We start from the raw sequence: 19216 nt of genomic DNA on the forward strand, positions 1-19216 counted from the left end.
GCCACGAGTCTGGAAGAGCAGACTGTGCTAGGGCACAGTCCCCAGACCCTATCGCCACCATGACCTACCCGGAAACGAAGGGTCACCCGCTACAGTCCCCGCAAAGGGGACTGGGACCAGCCAGGATCCCAAACCAAACAACGCCCAGGCCAGCGAGTCAGCAGTTCCCTGTGCACTGCTAGGCGACAGCTCTTAAGGAAGCAGCAGCGACCCAGAGCGCAAAGAAAGGACAGGGAGGTCACAGGCATCTGTGAACCTGCCCGATGCTAGGAACCACGGCAACAGCCCCAAGAGCAGGCAACTTGAGCTAACTGGGTTCCCACTGCCAGCACTGGGCACCGCGCCGCCACCAGACTGCAGGGACACCATCCAGCAATTCTGGAACTAGTTTGTCCTTACGCACCGATCACTGCATCAATAATGTATCTCACCAGTCTAATGTACTTTTCTCATAATGGAACCACAAATGTAATGCAACCTTGTTTTTCTGAACTTGAATGTATATGAATGCAATGAGCCTCCGTCATATGGAGGGGGGGAGGAGGTGGGGTGGGGGGAGAATGGAGTGTTCAGGGACACACACAAACAGCAACCACCAACACTCTACTGCACCAACCACTCACCCAAGATTGAAACGACCTGCCAAGGGTCAATCAGACAGAGCCCACATCGAGCTAAGCCCAGAGTACAGTCAATGTAGAGGCGATTTGCACGAAAGGCTCAGGGGAGAGTGATGTCATGTATCCTACATGGCTACTGTTGGTACTATCACAAGGTGTGCCACCAGAGGACACAGCAGTGGGGGACTTGTAGGTTACCTGTACAGATGTTCCTGGCCTAGTATAAAAGGCAGGCCACCAGGTGTGATCCTCACTCTGGAGTTATCAATAAAGGACTAAGGTCACAAGTACAACACATTGCCTCATGGAGTCATTATCAGAGCATCTAAGGACACTGATACGTCCTTACTATACAGTATAAATGCACACGAGGCCCATGCTTGAGAGAAGGTCAGTCTGTGACCTGTCCTTTATTCCTTAGCACTTAAGTGATGAAGGTGGGTGGAGCTTCCCCTTTTATACCTGAAGGTCCAGGTTAGGAGTGTCTCCCACCTAGTGGTCAGTGTACAACTTAGGTCAGATTATACATGGGTCACAATGCTGGTTGAATACATGACATCACCTCTTCCCCCAAAGTCTTATTGGGATCACAGGTTGAGTCTCTCTGGTGGTTTACGCTCCCTTGTAGAGCGCCTGAGTTGGGGCTCCGGTTGTTGGGCGCTGGCCTGAGTGTCTGCTGTTTGCGGTGCCTCAGGCCTGTCCGGACTGCCCACAGTGACTGGGCTCTCCTCCCTTTAGTTCGGTCACCTGTGGTGGAGTGAACTCTATATCGTGTTCTTCCTCTGCTTCTTCTATGGGGTTGCTGAACCTCCTTTTTGTTTGATCCACATGTTTGCGGCAGATTTGTCCATTGGTAAGTTTAACTACCAGAATCCTATTTCCCTCTTTGGCAACCACAGTGCCTGCGAGTCATTTGTGCCCTGCAGCGTAGTTGAGGACAAAAACAGGATCATTTACATCAATACATCGCGCCCTCGCATTCCTGTCATGGTAGTGATATTGTGACTGGCGCCTGTTCTCGACAATTTCTTTCATGGTGGGGTGTATAAGGGATAATCGGATTTTGAGCGTCCTTTTCATTAGTAGCTCTGCGGGTGGAACCCCTGTGAGCGACTGTGGTCGGGATCTATAGGCCAACAGGAGGCGTGATAAGCGGGTTTGTAGGGAACCCCCTTGGAATCTGAGCATACCCTGTTTGATTATCTGCACTGCTCGTTCTGCCTGGCCGTTTGAGGCCGGCTTGAACGGTGCCGTTCTGACATGGTTAATTCCATTGCCTGCCATGAAGTCCTGGAATTCAGTGCTTGTGAAGCACGGGCCATTGTCGCTGACCAAGATGTCCGGTAGACCGTGGGCGGCGAACATTGCTCGTAGACTTTCTACCGTGGCAGAGGATTGCTTGAATTTAAAATGTCACACTCGATCCATTTGGAGTAGGCGTCTACTATAACCAAAAACATTTTCCCCATGAAAGGACCATATGGATGCATGACCAAGTCTTGGCGGGCCATGGCCAGGGGCTAAGGGGGGCTTCCCTGGGCGCATGGCCCAGCTGGGCACACGTGTTGCACCTGCGAACACAAAGTTCCAGATCTGCGTCTATCCCTGGCCACCAAACGTGTGACCTGGCAATTGCCTTCATCGTGACAATGCCCGGGTGCCCATTGTGGAGTTCTCCGATGAACACCTCTCTGCCCATCTGGGGCATTACTACGCGGTTTCCCCAAGTAGGCAATCGGCCTGAATTGAGAGTTCATCCTTGCGCCTGTGAAATGGTTTAAATTTCTCAGGACATGCCCTGTACGTGGCTGCCCAGTCCCCATTCAGGACACATTTCTTGACTAGAGACAATAGCGGGTCTCTATTTGTCCAGACTTTAATCTGACGGGCTGTCACGGGTGAGCCTTCGCTTCTGAAAGCTTCAACAGCCATGACCATCTCAGCACCATGCTCGGTAGCCCCCTCAGTGGTAGCTAGTGGGAGCCTGCTGAGTGCATCGATGCAGTTTTCGGTGCCTGGTCTGTGCCGAATTGTGTAGTCATAGGCAGCTAATGTGAGTGCCCACCTCTGTATGCGTTTGCATTTATGGCCTTGTTGTCGGCCAAAAGGGACGTTAGGGGTTTGTGATCTGTCTCCAGCTCAAATTTCCTGCCAAACAGGTACTGGTGCATTTTCTTTACTGCATATACACATGCGAGCGCCTCCTTTTCTACCATCCCGTAGCCCCTTTCTGCCTGGGACAGACTCCTGGAGGCATAAGCTACCGGCTGTAACTGACCCTTGGCATTGACATGCTGCAACACACACCCGCATCGCACGTTAACACAAGTTTCTTACATGGGTCATATAGCGTTAACAGATTGTTGGAACATAACAAATTGCGTGCCCTATTAAAAGCCCTATCGTGGTTGTCCCCACAGACCCATTCGCGACCTTTGCATAGGAGCATGTGTAGCGGCTCTAGCAGCGTGCTCAATTTGGGAAGAAAGTTACCAAAATCGTTCAGGAGCCCCAGGAACGAACGCAGCTCCGTCGTGTTATGGGGTCTGGGTGCTCTCTGGATCGCTTCCGTCTTGGATGCAGTAGGGCTGATCCCGTCTGCTGCTACCCTCATCCCCAGGAATTCTACCTCTGGAACTAGGAAGACGCACTTTGCCTTTTTCAGTCGCAGACCTACCCGGTCCAGTCTGCGTAACACCTCCTCCAGGTTGTGGAGGTGTTCTTCAGTATCGTAACCCGTAATGAGGATGTCGTCCTGAAAAACCACCATCCCTGGAATCGACTTGAGGAGGCTTTCCATATTTCGTTGGAAGATCGCGGCGGCCGAGCGAATCCCGAACGGACATCTGTTGTACTCAAACAACCCCTTGTGTGTCGTGATGGTGGTCAGCTTCTTCGACTCACTCGCCAGCTCCTGGGTTATGTAAGCTGAGGTCAGGTCCAATTTTGAAAAAAGTTTGCCACCGGATAGCGTCGCAAAGAGGTCCTCCGCTCTCGGTAGCGGGTACTGGTTTGGAGTGACACCCGATTGATGGTGGCCTTGTAATCGCCACATATCCTGACCGACCCATCCGCCTTGAGCACCGGCACAATCGGGCTCGCCCAGTCACTGAATTCGACTGGCGAGATGATGCCTTCCCTCAACAGGCGGTCCAATTCGCCTTCTATCTTTTTCCGCATCACGTACGGCACCGCTCTGGCCTTGTGGTGTACTGGTCTGGCGTCCGGGTTTATGTGAATCACTATCTTGGCCCCCATGAAAGTGCCAATGCCGGGTTGAAATAATGAGTCAAATTTGTCCAGGACCTGTGAGCATGATACTCGCTCCACAGAGGAAATTGCATTGACATCGTCCCATTTCCAGTTCATGACAGCAAGCCAACTTCTCCCCAGTAGTGCGGGACCGTCCCCCGGGACAATCCAGAGTGGCAACCTGTTCTCTGAATCTTTGTGGGTCACGACTACCGTGGCGCTGCCAAGCACCGGAATGATCTGCTTTGTGTAAGTCCGTAGCTGTGCGTCAATCGGCGATAATTTTGGCCTCATGGCCTTGGATGCCCACAACATTTCGAACTGTTTGAAACCGTTGGCTGGCTGGCACCCGTGTCTAACTCCATTGATACTGGGATGCCATTGAGGAGCACTTTCATTATTATTGGTGGCGTCCTGGTGTATGAACTGTATACGTGCTCCACATGAACTCGCTGAACTGCAGCTTCCAGCGATTTCCCCCAGTGTCCATTTCTGCAATTTCTGCAGGTATTTTGCTCATCTCTGCAAACTCCGGCTGAGTGTGTGCCTCCACGCCTCCAGCATGAGTTGCGGTTTGAAACAAAAGGTCCCTTGCCAGTCAATCGTCCCTGACTGCCCCTGTTATTGTCCTTGAGTGCACCATTAACAGGTGTTGATGGCCCCATTACTGGCCGCATTGTCCCTTGCAATGGCGTGAATCGCTGTTCAGCTTGCAATTGTCTCTGTCAAACTCCCCCTCTGGGTTCGACTACATGCCTGACTGCCCTTGTCTGCCTGGAGAACTGTGTGCTGCTTTAACAATGTTGAATCTCTGTCCCAACCATTCCTTAACACAGTACCTCTCGTCTGTTTTGCTAGTGGCCATGCTCGCATGGTTTAAATCCCAGTTTCTTGTCGCCATTGATACGTCCTTACTACACAGTATAAATGCACACGAGGCCCATGCTTGAGAGAAGGTCAGTCTGTGACCTGTCCTTTATTTCTTAGCACTCAAGTGATGAAGGTGGGTGGAGCTTCCCCTTTTATACCTGAAGGTCCAGGTTAGGAGTGTCTCCCACCTAGTGGTCAGCGTTCTCACGGTGTACAACTTAGGTCAGATTATACATGGGTCACAATGCTGATTGAATACATGACAGACACAACAGAGGGTAATTTATTGGCATGGATAGAGGATTGGCTAACTAATAGAAAACAGAGAGTCGGGATAAATGGTTCATTCTCTGATTGGCAACCAGTAACTAGTGGGGTGCTGCAGGGATCAGTGCTGGGACCCCAACTATTTACAATCTATACTAACGACTTGGAAGAAGGGACTGAGTGTAGCGTAGCCAAGTTTGCTGATGATACAAAGATGGGAGGAAAAGCAATGTGTGAGGAGGACACAAAAAATCTGAAAATGGACATAGACAGGCTAAGTGAGTGGGCAAAAATTTGGCAGATGGAGTATAATGTAAGGTCATGCACTTTGGCAGAAAAAAAATCAAAGAGCAAGTTATTATTTAAATGGAGAAAGATTGCAAAGTGCCGCAGTACAGCGAGATCTGGGGGTACTTGTGCATGAAACACAAAAGGATAATATGCAGGTGCAGCAAGTGATCAGGAAGGCTAATGGTATCTTGGCCTTTATTGCAAAGGGGATGGAGTATAAAAGCAGGGAAGTCTTGCTACAGCTATATAAGGTATTGGTGAGGCCACACCTGGAATACTGCCTGCAGTTTTGGTTTCCATATTTACAAAAGGATATACTTGCTGTGGAGGCAGTTCAGAGAAGGTTCACTAGGTTGATTGTGGGGATGAGGGGGTTGACTTATGAGGAAAGGTTGAGTAGGTTGGGCCTGTAGAAGGGCAAAGTTCATGGGAACACCCCCCCCCCCCCAATGTTTGGACTCATTGGAAAGGAAATTTAATTTGGAACTATCTACCAGAAAGTATAGAATTCTAAAGTACACATGGAAGAAACTACGAACTTAATCGAATTTGGGATTTTACACGACAAATTTAGTCTGTGTGGGCGGACCTAGAGAAACTAAAGCGGTAACTATCCTACAAAGAAACCAATTTGAGTATTGAAGCTGTCTGGGGTATTGAAATTAACGTAAATTGTCTAGAATTTATGGATACTCAAAAACCCTTCTCCACAAGCGACATTAACTTAGCATCAATCAATTCCGAGATAGCCAGCCATCACCCTGGGCAGGAAACCAATTCAGCCCATGCATAATAACAAAAGGCCTAATCCAGCCTGCATGCAAAACCTAAGCACAGACAGACATTGCAAATGCCAAGCTAATATTTTCATCAAGAAACAGATTTAGAAGATCGGCACACCTGAAACAAGTTAACATTTTAAATGAGCCCACCAAAATATGACAAAGAATTTTCAGGCCCACCAAAATTAAACAAAGAATTCTGGACTGATTTGGCGTGAAGATCATGACAGCTCCAACAGTATAACTGGGCCCTGCTTTAACAAAGAGTATGTTATGCAGTTGCTACTGTCTCAGAAGACACTGCTAGGGATGCTTAGCATCAAGAAGGGAGAGGGACCACCACAGCAGTTGTAACAAACTTCCCCAGCCTCAATGTCCTGAAATCGGAAAAGGGAAGGAAGAACATCACCATCGCGGCAGCAACCAACCACAGCCAACGTGGTACCACCGAAAATCACCACGATCGACCAATTTCGAAACAAAACTCCACAAGGAAGAAACCGAAGAATCGAAAGTTTCCACTCTACAATCTAAGTCCTGACTATCAACAGGTGAAAACATTACCTAAAGAGACCTTGAACCTATTTCTAACGAAGGAAAGCGGGTACTTGCCCCATAAATCCAAAACTCGCCTTACCGCATCAGCGGACTCAACCCAACTGAAGACTACGCAGTGAGAAGTCCTCTACGACGTTCGGGGTATGGCAAGCAGAACCTACAGAGTCCAGCGAACCCCGAAATCGTGAACCACCGCGAACTAAAAGTAAAGGATTGGTAAGCATAGTCCCTGTTTGCCCTGGAGTCTAATCTAGCTAGTATTAGACTTTGGGAGCTGGGAGGTGTATTATCTGCTATAACCCCTTTGAATGTGTGATGTACTGTTCTTTATTTTAAGTGATTATAAGTGTGACATTGTACTTTCTTGTCTTTAATAAAAATCAAAGTTCTTTTGCACCAAGCCAGTTGTCTCTTGCACTTTATCACATCCCCCAAATAAACCCAGAGTCTAGAACCCAAGGGAGTGGAAGCGACTCGAACCATTCAAAAAGGTGAACCTGACCCCCGAGACCACTCCTTACAGGCCTTTACTCATTGGAATGCAGAAGAATGAGAAGTGATCTTATCGAAACTTATAAGATTATGAGGGGGCTTGACAAGGTTGATGCAGAGAGGATGTTTCCACTGCTAGGGGAGACTAGAATAAGGGGCCGCCCATTTAAAACAGAGATGAGGAGAAATTTCTTGTAACTCTGTGGAATTCGCTGCCTCAGAGAGCTGTGGAAGCTGGGACATTGAATAAATGTAAAGACAGAAATAGACAGTTTCCTAAACGATAAGGGAATAAGGGGTTATGGAGAACGGGCGTAAAAGTGGAGCTGGATCCATGATCAGATCAGCCATTGAATGGCGGAGCAGGCTCAAGGGACCGTATGGCCTACTCCTGTTCCTATTTCTTATGTTCTTATGTTCTTATGCGAACTATGTGGAGCTGATCAAGTGTGGTCAGTGCTCAATACTGGGGATGTTGGCCTGGTCGAGGACGCTAACGTTGGTGCGTCTGTCCTCTCAGGGGATTTGTAGGATCTTGTGGAGACATCGTTGGTGGTATTTCTCCAGGGACTTGAGGTGTCTACTGTACATGGTCCATGTTTCTGAGCCATACAGGAGGGCGGATATTACTACAGCACTTTGGACTATGAGCTTGGTGGCAGTTTTGAGGGCCTGGTCTTCAAACACTCTTTTCCTCAGGCGGTTGAAGGCTGCACTGGAGATGGTGTTGGATCTCGTTGTTGATGTCTGCTCTTGTTGATGAGAGGCTCCCGGGATAAGGGAAGAGGTCCACGTTGCCCAGGGCCGCGCCGTGGATCTTGATGACTGGGGGGTGCTAGTGCTGCGCGGCGAGGACAGGCTGGTGGAGGACCTTTGTCTTACTAATGTTTAGCATACGGCCTATGCTTTCGTACGCCTCGGTAAATACGTCGACTATGTCTGGGAGCGCAGCATCGGTGTGTGCACAGAGGCAGGCGTCATCCGCGTACTGTGTGTCGACGACAGAGGGTTGGGGTGGTCTTGAACCTGGCCTAGAGATGGCGAAGGTTGAACAGGTTCCCACTGGTTCTGTAGATTAGTTTCACTCCAGCGGGGAGCTTGTTGACTGTGAGGTGGAGCATGGCGGCGAGGGAGATTGAGAAGAGGGTTGGAGCGATGACTGTTGTAATGTGGGAAACGTGGCAGCGAACTTGCGCACAGCAAGCTCCCACAACCATCAATGTGATAATGACCAGATAATCTGTTTTTTGTTATGTTATGTTTTTTTGTTATGTTGATTGAAGGTTAAATATTGGACCCAGGACACCGGGGATAACTCCCCTGCTCTTCTTCAAAATAGTGCCTTGGGATCTTTTACATCCACCTGAGAGGGCAGACAGGGCCTCGGTTTAACATCTCATCCGAAAGACAGACAGAAAAAAGGGGGAACCTATAACCCTAAATATTAATATTGGGGTGCGTGTAGTGCCAGAGGACAATTGCTTGTCCAGTCTTAAATTCAAATCTACCGCCTTCAAATTCAACCAATCAGAATGGACGTCTGCTGCGTGCTTGGGAAATTATGGGACGCTGCTGCGTGAAGTCAACCAATCAGAATGGAGGCTTGTTAGTTGGGGGCAGCGACTGAAGGGAGCGTCGGGCTCACGTCCAATCAACTAATCGCTTTCTTACCCACGTGGGTCAAAGCAACCAATCGGAATGGAGGCTTGTTAGTTGGGGGGCCGCGACTGAAGGGAGCGTCGGGCTCGCGTCCAATCACCGAATCGCTTCCTTGCCCACGTGGGTCAAAGCAACCAATCAGAATGGTCGTCTTCTGAGCGGCTCGACGGCCAATCGGAATGGAGGTTTTCTTACGCGCTTGCGTCCGATCAACCAATGGGAATGGACGCGCTTGGCGAGCGAAGATGATGATTGGATGAGTTGAAGGCGTCGCGCGCTTATCAACGTCCCTTCCTGAAACCGACCAATGGGGAGAGCGAGAGGATTGGGAAACGGATGACGTCGACCGACCAATGAGAGCCGGCAGAGATTTGAAAAGACGGGTACAACCGCCGCTGACGGGGAAGCAGCCAATCAGCAGGCGCGGGGCAGATTTTGAACGTTTGGCGGGCGGCTGGAAATTTTCTGGACGATGGACGACACGATGCAGGGTCCGGGAGCGGCGGCGGCCAGCCGCTTCGCCGAGCGCTACAAGGCGGCGGGCGGCTCGCTGGGCCTGGACGTCGAGGCCGTGCGGCTGCGCCAGGCCCGGCGCCGCTCCGCCTCGCAGAAGGAGAACCGGCAGCGGCGCATGAGCCGGAGCCGCCGCCTGGAGCCGCCGCTGGTCGAGGAGCGGGAGGCGGAGAGGCCGCAGGCTGAGCGTGAGTGCACTGCGTTTGTATAGCGCCCCTCCGTTTGTATAGCGCCCCTCCGTTTGTATAGCGCCCCTCCATTTGTATAGCGCCTTTATATAGCGCCCCTCCGTTTGTATAGCGCCTTTATATAGTGCCCCTCCGTTTGTATAGCGCCTTTGTATAGCGCCCCTCCGTTTGCATAGCGCCTCTCCGTTTATATAGCGCCCCTCCGTTTGTATAGCGCCCCTCCGTTTGTATAGCGCCTTTGTATAGCGCCCCTCCGTTTGCATAGCGCCTCTCCGTTTATATAGCGCCCCTCCGTTTGTATAGCGCCCCTCCGTTTGTATAGCGCCTTTATATAGCGCCCCTCCGTTTGCATAGCGCCTCTCCGTTTATATAGCGCCCCTCCGTTTGTATAGCGCCCCTCCGTTTGTATAGCGCCTCCGGTTATATACAGTGGTTACGCCTTTTCCTGTATATAGTGCATTTCATTTACATCGTGCATTTCGCAACCTCAGTTCGCCTCACAGCCCCATTGAAACACCTTCTGAAGTCACTGCTGTAATAGTGGCCAGTTGATGCACAGCAAGATCCCACAAACACTATCAAGTCAGTGGATGCCACTCTTCTTGGCAAACGAGCTAAAGATGGGGGTAGAGGAAACGTTACAAGGACACCCTCAAAGCCTCCCTGATAAAGTGCAACATTCCCCACCGACACCTGGGAGTCCCTGGCCATAGACCGCCCGAAGTGGAGGAAGAGCTTTCGAGAGGGCGCTGAGCACCTCGAGTCTCGTCGCCGAGAGCAGGCAGAAACCAAGCGCAGGCAGCGGAAGGAGCGTGCGGCAAACCAGACTCCCCACCCACCCACCCTTTCCTTCAACCACTGTCTGCCCCACCTATGACAGAGACTCTGGCTCTCGTACTGGACTGTTCAGCCACCTAAGGACTCGTGTTGAGTGGGAAGCAAGTCTTCCTAGATTCCAAGGAACTGCCTATGATGATCTTGAGTCAGAATGGTTCAAGCCCCCGCTCCAAAGTCTTTCACAACCTCCGTATGCCTCACCGCCCCAATCAAGCACTTTCTGAAGTGTAGTAGCTGCTGTGATTGAGGCCAATTGGCACACAGCAAGGTCCCATGAACATTTGTCAGCTGTTGCCTCAGTGAGTAGTGCACTCTCTCACCATTGAGCCAGAAGGTCGTCGGTTTGAGTCCCACACCAGGGATTGAGCACAAAAAAGAATCTACAAGCTAATGAACTCAATTTAGCATCTAATCCGAAAGATGGTGCCTCCAACAGTGCAGCCCTCCACTGGAAGTGTCAGCCTAACTTTTTGTGCTTTAGTCTCTGGAGTGGAACTTGCACCCGCTCTGCCTGCTGACTCAGGCGAGGGTGCTACCCACTGAGCCACAGCTGATTTTTCTTCCCGTAATCCCTCCTGGGTTCTGTATAATCCGCCCACCAGTTCACCTCTGGGTAATCTGCTGGAATAGATCATCCACCCTTTGCTGAGAATGACTTGCATTTATATCATCATAGACAGTCCCTCGAAATCGAGGAAGACTTGCTTCCACTCTTAAAATGAGTCCTATGCGAGAGCCACAGACCCTGTCACAGGTGGGGCAGATGGTCGTTGAGGATAAGGGTGGGTGGGACAAGTTTGCCGCTCGCTCTTTCCGTTGCCTGCGCTTGATTTCTGCATGCTCTCGGTGATGTGTATTTATATAGTGCCTTTTTGACCATCGGATATTTCAAAGCACTTTATAACCAATGAAGTACTTTGTGACTGTTGTAATGTGGGAAATGCGGCAGCCAATTTGCTCACAGCAAACTGCCACAAACAGCAATGTGATAAGGACCTTTATAATCTGAAGTCAATTGAGATAAATATTGGCCCCAAAACACCAGATTTATCTGCGTGCTTTTTATTTTGCATTCTGAAGCTGGCGATAAAGATGTACACACATACAGAGGGCCGGCCTTTTTAATTCTCCTTTAATTTTGAGTGGAATCTATTTCCGTGCCAAAATTAGGCTGAACATTTCTATAAAGAAAAAAATACTGGTCTATGCTGGCAATTACGTTCCACACGAGCCTCCTCCCACCCTACTTCATCTCGCCCTACTCCTGCTCCTATTTCTTATGGTGAAAATATAGAACTCTCTACCACGGAGTGGTTGAGGCGAATAGTGTAGATGTATTGGGAGAGGCTAGATAAGCATATGAGGGAGAAGGGAATAGAGGGTTATGCTGTTAGAGTTAGATGAGGAAAGACTGGAGGAGGCTCGAGTGGAGCAATAACGCCGGCATGGACTGGTTGGGCCGAATGTTCTGTTTCTGTGCTGTATGTCCTGTGTGTGTACTCCTGTGTAAAGTAAGCATCTCTCTAGATGGTCTTGCAGCACATTGCTTAGACTATGGTGGGAAAAATACAGCCCGTCAAGTCATTCTGGACGGGACAGAAATAGAACGTGAGCCAGAGCTCGAGCTGCACATTCGTCTATCCACTTTCACTTCTCGTGCGTCAAAGACAAATCCGAACTGCAGCCAAAGACAAACCTTGGTAATACTTCATTCACATTAATAATTTGCATACGCAATTCATCTTAAAAAGATCTGTTCCCTGATTCTAGGCCCCAATGGTAGACGTCCGTGCCCAGAATGCACTGCATACTCGAATATGCCCTATCCAATTTAGAGTGGAGTCATGGCTGCTCAGCTTCACAACTATTTTACCGAAGAAACTGACCGGCACTGCATCTTGACTCTCCCGGTATTCAGAGTATGATGGCAGGGGAGTTTTTTTCTGGCACCAATTGGGACGACATTAGTAATCTTTGCAGAGGGGCATAAGGATGACTGAGGTGGGGAATTGATATTGATACAGGTACACCAACATCAGTGTCCTCGCCCAGGCTAACATCCCCAGCATTGAAACACTGCCCACACTCGATCAGCTTCGCTGGGCGGGCCACATTGTTTGCATGCCAGACACGAAGCTCCCGGAGCAGTTGCTCTCTGCGGAGCTCCTTCACGGCAAACAAGCCAAAGGTGGGCAGCGGAAACGTTACAAGGACACCCTGGTAAAGTGCGACATCACCACTGACACCTGGGAGTCCCTGGCCGAAGACCGCCCGAGGTGGATAAAGTGCATCCGGGAGGGCATTGAGCTCTTCGAATCTCAACACCGCGAGCGTGGTCAGGCAGCGGAAAGAGCGTGCGGCAAATCAGTCCCACCTTCCCCCGACGACTGTCTGCCCCACCTGTGACATGGTCTGTGGCTCTTTCATTGGACTGTTCAGCCACCAAAGAACTCTCCTTAGGAGTGGAAGCTAAGGAGTGGTTCCGAGGGACTGCGTATGAGATAAAATGAAAGAGGGTACAGTTCTATTTCACAGCACTGAAATTCAGAGACCAGAAGATACCATAACTTTGATTAATTTCTAAGCAGTACATGTGTACATAAGCTAGCATCTGACTATCTAAATTTATGTTTATGCAATGATCCCTCTCATTTTTGCGTGCATTCCCTTTAAATCTGCACGGCTGGCCACTGTGCGATCACACATGCGTAGTATCTCTTCCAGCGGCCTGCACGGGGCTACGCGATTGTTCAGCCATGCGGATTAGGGAGAAAGTTGGTCGGCTGTCCTCAACAGCTCACCAAAACTTAAGGGGCCCTCCAGGCCAAATAATTGCCCACCCCTGGCATAGAGCCACAAATCATCACACAATCCAACTTTGGTCATGGTAGCATTCGGCTCAGTTTCCATGGACTTTAGTTTCAAATATTGGATACGAGGGAAAATCTCTACTCAACAACCTGTCTGTAAAGATGGGGATGGCCCAGGCGAACTGATGGACAGAAAATCCCAACCGATCAAGGGGAGGATGGCTGTACCTTTTGGAGAAACAATGTCCCAAGAAGTCGACTCCCAACTGGTGAATAGCAGGAGATAGCTAGCCCATTGTATGGAAATAAGCCAGTTAACTAGATCAGTTTGGAGATCAAAAGCCATCACTGACCATTAAGGACATTAAAACGTATCAAGATGACATCAAACCTGAAGCACCTTTTGTTACCGTGGAGGCCAGGCCCCGCAAGGCGGAAGAGGCCACAAAGGACTCGAGTGGATGGCTCATCCAGACCTGGGAGGAAGCCCGGAAACCATGCCCTGAGTCCATTTAAAAATCTCTCTCTCTCGCTCTCTTTTTTTTCTCTCTCTCTCTCTCTCTCTCTCTCTCTCTCTCTCTCTCTCTCTCTCTCTCTCTCTCTCTCTCTCTCCAAGAAAAGGTGAGGCCTCACCAAGGACCTGTACAACTGCAGTAAGACCTCCCTGCTCCTAAACTCAAATCCTCTCGCTATTCGTTGCACCTCCCCTTTTACTAATCTGTCACCATTCAGCTGATATTCTAATCATTCCTGTTTTTGCCACCAAAGTGGATTACCTCTCATTTATCGACATACTGCATCTGTCCACTCACCGAACCTATCCAAGTCACCCTGCAGCCTCTTGGCATCCTCCTCACAGCTCACTGCCACCCTGCTTAGTGTCATCTGCAAACTTGGAGATATTACATTCAATTCCTTTGTCTAAATCATTAATGTATATTGTAAATAGCTGAGGTCCCAGCAATGAACCTTGCAGTACCCCACTAGTCAGTGCCTGCCATTCTGAAAAGGACCTGTTTATTCCGACTCTGCTTCCTATCTGCCAACCAGTTCTCTATCCATGTCTATATTACCCCCAATACCATGTGCTTTAATTTTGCACACCAACCTCTTGTGTGGGGACCATGTCAAAAGCCTTTTGAAAGTCCAAATACACCACATCCACTGGTTCTCCCTTGTCCACTCTGCTAGTTACATTCTCTCAAAATTCTAGAAGATGCTGTCTTGGACTGATCCTGTCACTGCTTTCCAAATGCGCTGCTATTACATCTTTAATAATTGATTCCAATATTTTCCCACTACCGATGTCGGGCTAACCGGTCTATAATTCCCTGTTTTCTCTCTCCCTCTCTCCTTCCTTAAGACCACTTAGCTGTGTGAAGGAGCATTGTATATCCTAGCCAAACTAGGGGTTTAGTCTGGGAAGGTTCTTTACTTGTGTACTGTATATTGTATGTTAGGCTGTTAACTTGATATGGCAGGGGCTTGTTGGACAAGCCAGGGTTGTACTTTTGTATTACATTACATCATTGTGTACTGTTTTACTAGTGGTGCGATTGAACTCTATTAACCACTATACGGTTGAGCCCGAAAATCATTGTCCGTGCCAGATCTGTCCATAGTAATCTCTATCGTCCAGAACTTGTAGTAGAAGGTGTGTTTCAGTACGCGCAAGCAAACCACTTACACCGTAGACAAGAAAGGGTTCCTTGTTCAGCAGCAATTTATTTTGGAGTTCCAATTTTGCACTTTGTAGAACTTAAAGCAAAGCCTGAGCCAGTTACTTGACCTACACGAGTCATTCAAGTATAGTCTAGTGGTGCACATTTTTCAGGTCCATTATTTCCTGACTACGGCATGATCACCAAGGGAGGTCCTTTGCCCTGCGCTACTCTCTACTTCTAGTGACATTAGTTACTGAGAAGTTGGAAGATGTTCTATCAACCAGGATATGGTATGTAGAAACTAGTAAGAGTGAAACCTTTTTTTAAAAACTAACTGACTCGCTTTCAGAATCTTCGAGGACTGCAGTGTCATCATCAAACTATCGCTTAGAGATGCTTCACCGTTACAAGGAGGATAAGCTGCTGCGCAAATTGAAGGAGGAGCGTGCAAAGCCTAAGCAAGTCTTCAAAGTTGGGATTTACAGACCGGATGTAATAACATTTCTGGATTTAAAACCTCTGTCACAAAACGCTGTGAAACCCAAACCTAAAGCCAAGGTACAGTGCTCATCTTTTTATTCATTCATGCAATGTGGGCGTTGGCAAGGCGGGCATTTATTGCCCATCCCTAATTGCCCCTTGAGAAGGTGGTGGTGAGCCACTGCCTTGAACCGCTGCAGTCTGTGGTGAAGGTGCTCCCACAGTGCTGTTTGGAAGGAAGTTTCAGGATTTTGACCCAGTGACGATGAAGGAACGGCCGATATATTTCCAAGTCAGGATGGTTTGTGACTTGGAGGGGAACTCTGAGGTTTTGATGCACCCATGCGCCTTCTGCCCTTGTCCTCCTAGGTGGTGGGGGTTGAGGGTTTGGGAGGTGCTCTCGAAGCTTTGGTGAGTGCATCCTGTAGATAGTACACGGTGCGCCGGTGGTGGAGGGAGTGTATAATTAATCTGGCAGATAGGGTGCCAATCAAACAGGCTCTGTCCTGGTGGTGTTGAGTTTCTGGAGTGTAGTTGGAACTGTGCTCATGCAGACAAGTGGAAAGTATTCCATCACACTCCTGACTTGTGCCTTTTGGGATGTTGGGGGTGGGGGTGTGAGTCACTCATCACAGAATATCCAGCCTCTGACCAGCTGGCTGTGTGCATAATCTCCGGCTCGGACAGTGGCAAAATGCATTAATGCAATTTATATTTGCATAGCAGCTTTTATGTTGCAACCTGTTGTTTCTGCGGGGGAAAGGAGGAACTGATGAATTCCAAGCAGGAGAGGGTCACAGAAGTAATAAATTTGTACAATGCAGTGGTTTGGCCACAGAACATTGCATGCCGTTTTGAATACCTGTTATGGAAAGGACATTTGAGCCAGAGAGTAGCCAGCATCCTGCTGAATCTATGCTGCCAGAGATAATAAACTCCTAGTTTGTGATCGTGCAGCCAATGGCTGTCGCAGGCACAATGGACCAAGTGGCTGTCTCCTGTTGGGTACATCTAACTCTGTTTCTGAGGTGGCATTTGAAGATGGAACAAGGCAGATGGGGTTGCAAAGAGAATTTGAGGGCAAAGCCATCATGGTGAAGGCTCTCCTGAGTGTTTGGAGCTCTTTGTTCCTAATGTGGAACACTTCAAAAAGTCACTAATCAGGCGGCATAGATGTAATGTGATTGGCAGAAGAATTAGAGGAGTTTTATGAGGAAATTGTGGGCCTGGTGTGTATTGTCACGCACTGCGTGTGTGGCTGGTTGTAAAAAATTATAGTTGAATTCAAATGAGGAAGCAAAATTAAATTGGGATATCAAAGTCTCCTGGACAAATGCATCGAAAATGGAGAGTTATTGGCGGACATTTATTTTTGTAACTTGCACTTCAAAGATTATTTAATGAAATGCACATGTTAATTAGCTTGTATTCCATAGCACTATGTATATACAATTTAGGATGAAATGTAGTGGAGTTACCATTTGTATTGCCTTTAATTGTCATTTTGTTCCTTTTGTAGTCTGTAGTGTCTTCTACAGCTGATTTGAGAGTGACGAGGTCAATGTCTAAGAAACCGGAGCCATTGATGACAAAGGCACCCAGTGCACCCAGATTCCCAGCTCCTGCAAAGGTAAGTGCTTCAAAGGGCAGCGCTGAAGCACCTCGAGTGATTATGCCAGCAATAGATCGTTTATTTAGAAATGTTCCTCAGTTGGTTAGAGAGAGCCTATTACTGGTATATCTCCAATATAACCTGAATTGTATCACAGTAAATAGTATTTTAGATGCGCACGAACAGTGATTTGCTCACTGTCATGAGGATGTTGTTTTGTTGGCTGTAAAGATGTGAATGAAATGAAGTAGCAAGTGTGAACCTGTTCACTGTTGCATTACAGGCGGGCCCTGTCAAAGACAAAGTGGCAACTAGTAGAGGAGGCTCCACGGTGGTCACTGCTGGGACAAGAAATCAGCATCAAGCCTTTCAACCTGCAGGACCGAACGTGCCAGCTGCAAGGGAGAAAAGGGGTAACTATTTTATGCTGCTACCTTCTTGGAAATGGTCTGGAGGAGTGATTTGCTTTTTTCTTTGGAGGGAGAGAGGAGATTTAAGAGCCAAAGAGATACTCTGGGAAGAAGGCTTGGCGATTTGAAGTATTCAGGGTTGTCAGGAGTCGAGATAAATCGAATGTATTTAACATAATTTCAAACTCTCTGAAAAGGAAGCACAGATACAAGGTCCAGTGAAGGAAGGTGAACAAGTTTCCGTTTAACTACTTTATAATGCAGCAGGTACGTGACTGTATGCACAGACTCACATGGGAGGCATGTGGTTCTACAAATTCAAGATTGAGCTAGAGGAATGTTTGGCAGGGAAAATGATTCTGGTGTAATAGTAAATTATAAATTTTGAGACTTGCCTAATTGTCTGGCATATCTCTTCCAGTCCTATATTAGTTATTATCCCAGTGGGTTGTAGCGGTTGTCATCTCAACCGATAATTCAGTTCCCTCGCACTGGCAGATTCTTTTGAACAAGTTCACTTGATGAAACATTCAGGTTTTCAACAAGAATATTAAACCTGGTGTATAGTACTGTCATTTGGGTGGGGCGGGAGGAACAAAAGGATGTTTGAGTTGCCTCTAATTTTTGATCATAAATATTTTACTGGTTTATCTTCGACGTGGCTTATTTGGGTCTGACTGACTTTATTTAAGAACAAAATCGTAGAAGCCGATAAATGTTTGCACACAAGTACGGGTGTTTTAGGACTGAATCCAGCTGTCAACAGCTGAGCTACCTTCACATGACTACGCAGGGATTCAATGTTCCTGTTAAACCGCATAGCGGTCTGGAGCTCCCACACATGCCATTCAGCGGCTTATAAATGGAAACACTGCATGTGTGGAAATTTGAATGGACCGTGTGCCCCCCCCCCCCCCCCCCCCCCCCAAAAAACAATTAGCGGGAACGTCGCAGGGATGTCATTGGAATTTTGGTAATGTGTAGCAATGAGGGCCATCTGAGGTTATATATTGCAAATCAGCATTGCACACCAGCATTTTTCAAAAGCTGACTTTTTATTTTGCCAAATTGTTTCCAAATTCCATCAGAAAATGTTCCTGAAATCCATAATTTACATGGTGCAGCAATTGCTAATGTATTTAGTTTTGCTTGTGACATGAGCAATCTGCAAGTTATTTGTTTGACGTTTAGCAGTCACATTTTTTCCAAATGTAAATCAATCGCCAAATTAATTTCCTGATTTAATTTTCTTGATGAAATTAGCATTTTTTTGGGGGGTGGAGGAACAGGGAGTTCTCAAAGCTCAATAAAATGTTTCACATGGGGGTGGGGGAATGGGAATACTGGGTCTGTGAATGTAGTGCAAGGACACGCAAGAGTGGTTTAACAGCACAAATGCAAAGAGATACCTTGTGTACATTGAGCTCTAGAATCCAAATGAAAGGGAAGATTTATAAGGCCCAAATTTCCCCATCCACTTTAAAGGGCTCAGCTCCGTCTGGTGCACAGACTTTGTAGATAAAAAAGCACGCCGAAAACCTACCTTCGAATTCTCGTCACTCCTCGAACGCTGTCGGCCCGTGGCATGGCACATCAAAAACTGAGGGGGACGGAGTAAGTGCCATGCTGGGTCCACACAGCCGGCAGGGGGGGGGGGGGCTAGTGGGCCAGCGTGGTTTTCATTGCCAGCAGCGTTGCGCATGCGCGTTGTAGCGTGTGCGCATGCGCAATGGGTCTTCAACCTTGGCAATCGGCCATTTAAAGGCAAAACGTGTTCAACAACATTGGCACGCGGACACATTTCAAGTTAAAGCGAGTTGTGTGATTTTTGGGTGCAGGAAGGGAAGGAGTGAAAAGTCTTAAGTGACTCTTGGAGTGCAAAGGTACTGCATAGGTGCATGCAAGGTAAGG

General features: G+C 48.2%; 1 protein-coding gene across 1 annotated transcript in view; it reads left to right on the forward strand.

The window, feature by feature from the left end:
• The first annotated feature begins 9133 nt into the window (after positions 1-9133).
• Positions 9134-19216, forward strand: part of dlgap5 (discs, large (Drosophila) homolog-associated protein 5) — a 55884-nt gene continuing 45801 nt past the window's right edge. Inside the window, exons 1-4 of the mRNA XM_070861709.1 lie at positions 9134-9492; positions 15153-15361; positions 16803-16913; positions 17179-17308. Of these exons, the coding sequence (XP_070717810.1) occupies positions 9264-9492; positions 15153-15361; positions 16803-16913; positions 17179-17308 (679 nt within the window). The 5' untranslated portion in view covers positions 9134-9263. The remainder of the gene's footprint in view (positions 9493-15152; positions 15362-16802; positions 16914-17178; positions 17309-19216) is intronic.

This window comes from Pristiophorus japonicus, chromosome 19, assembly GCF_044704955.1.
Source record: "Pristiophorus japonicus isolate sPriJap1 chromosome 19, sPriJap1.hap1, whole genome shotgun sequence".
Lineage (NCBI taxonomy): Eukaryota > Metazoa > Chordata > Chondrichthyes > Pristiophoridae > Pristiophorus > Pristiophorus japonicus.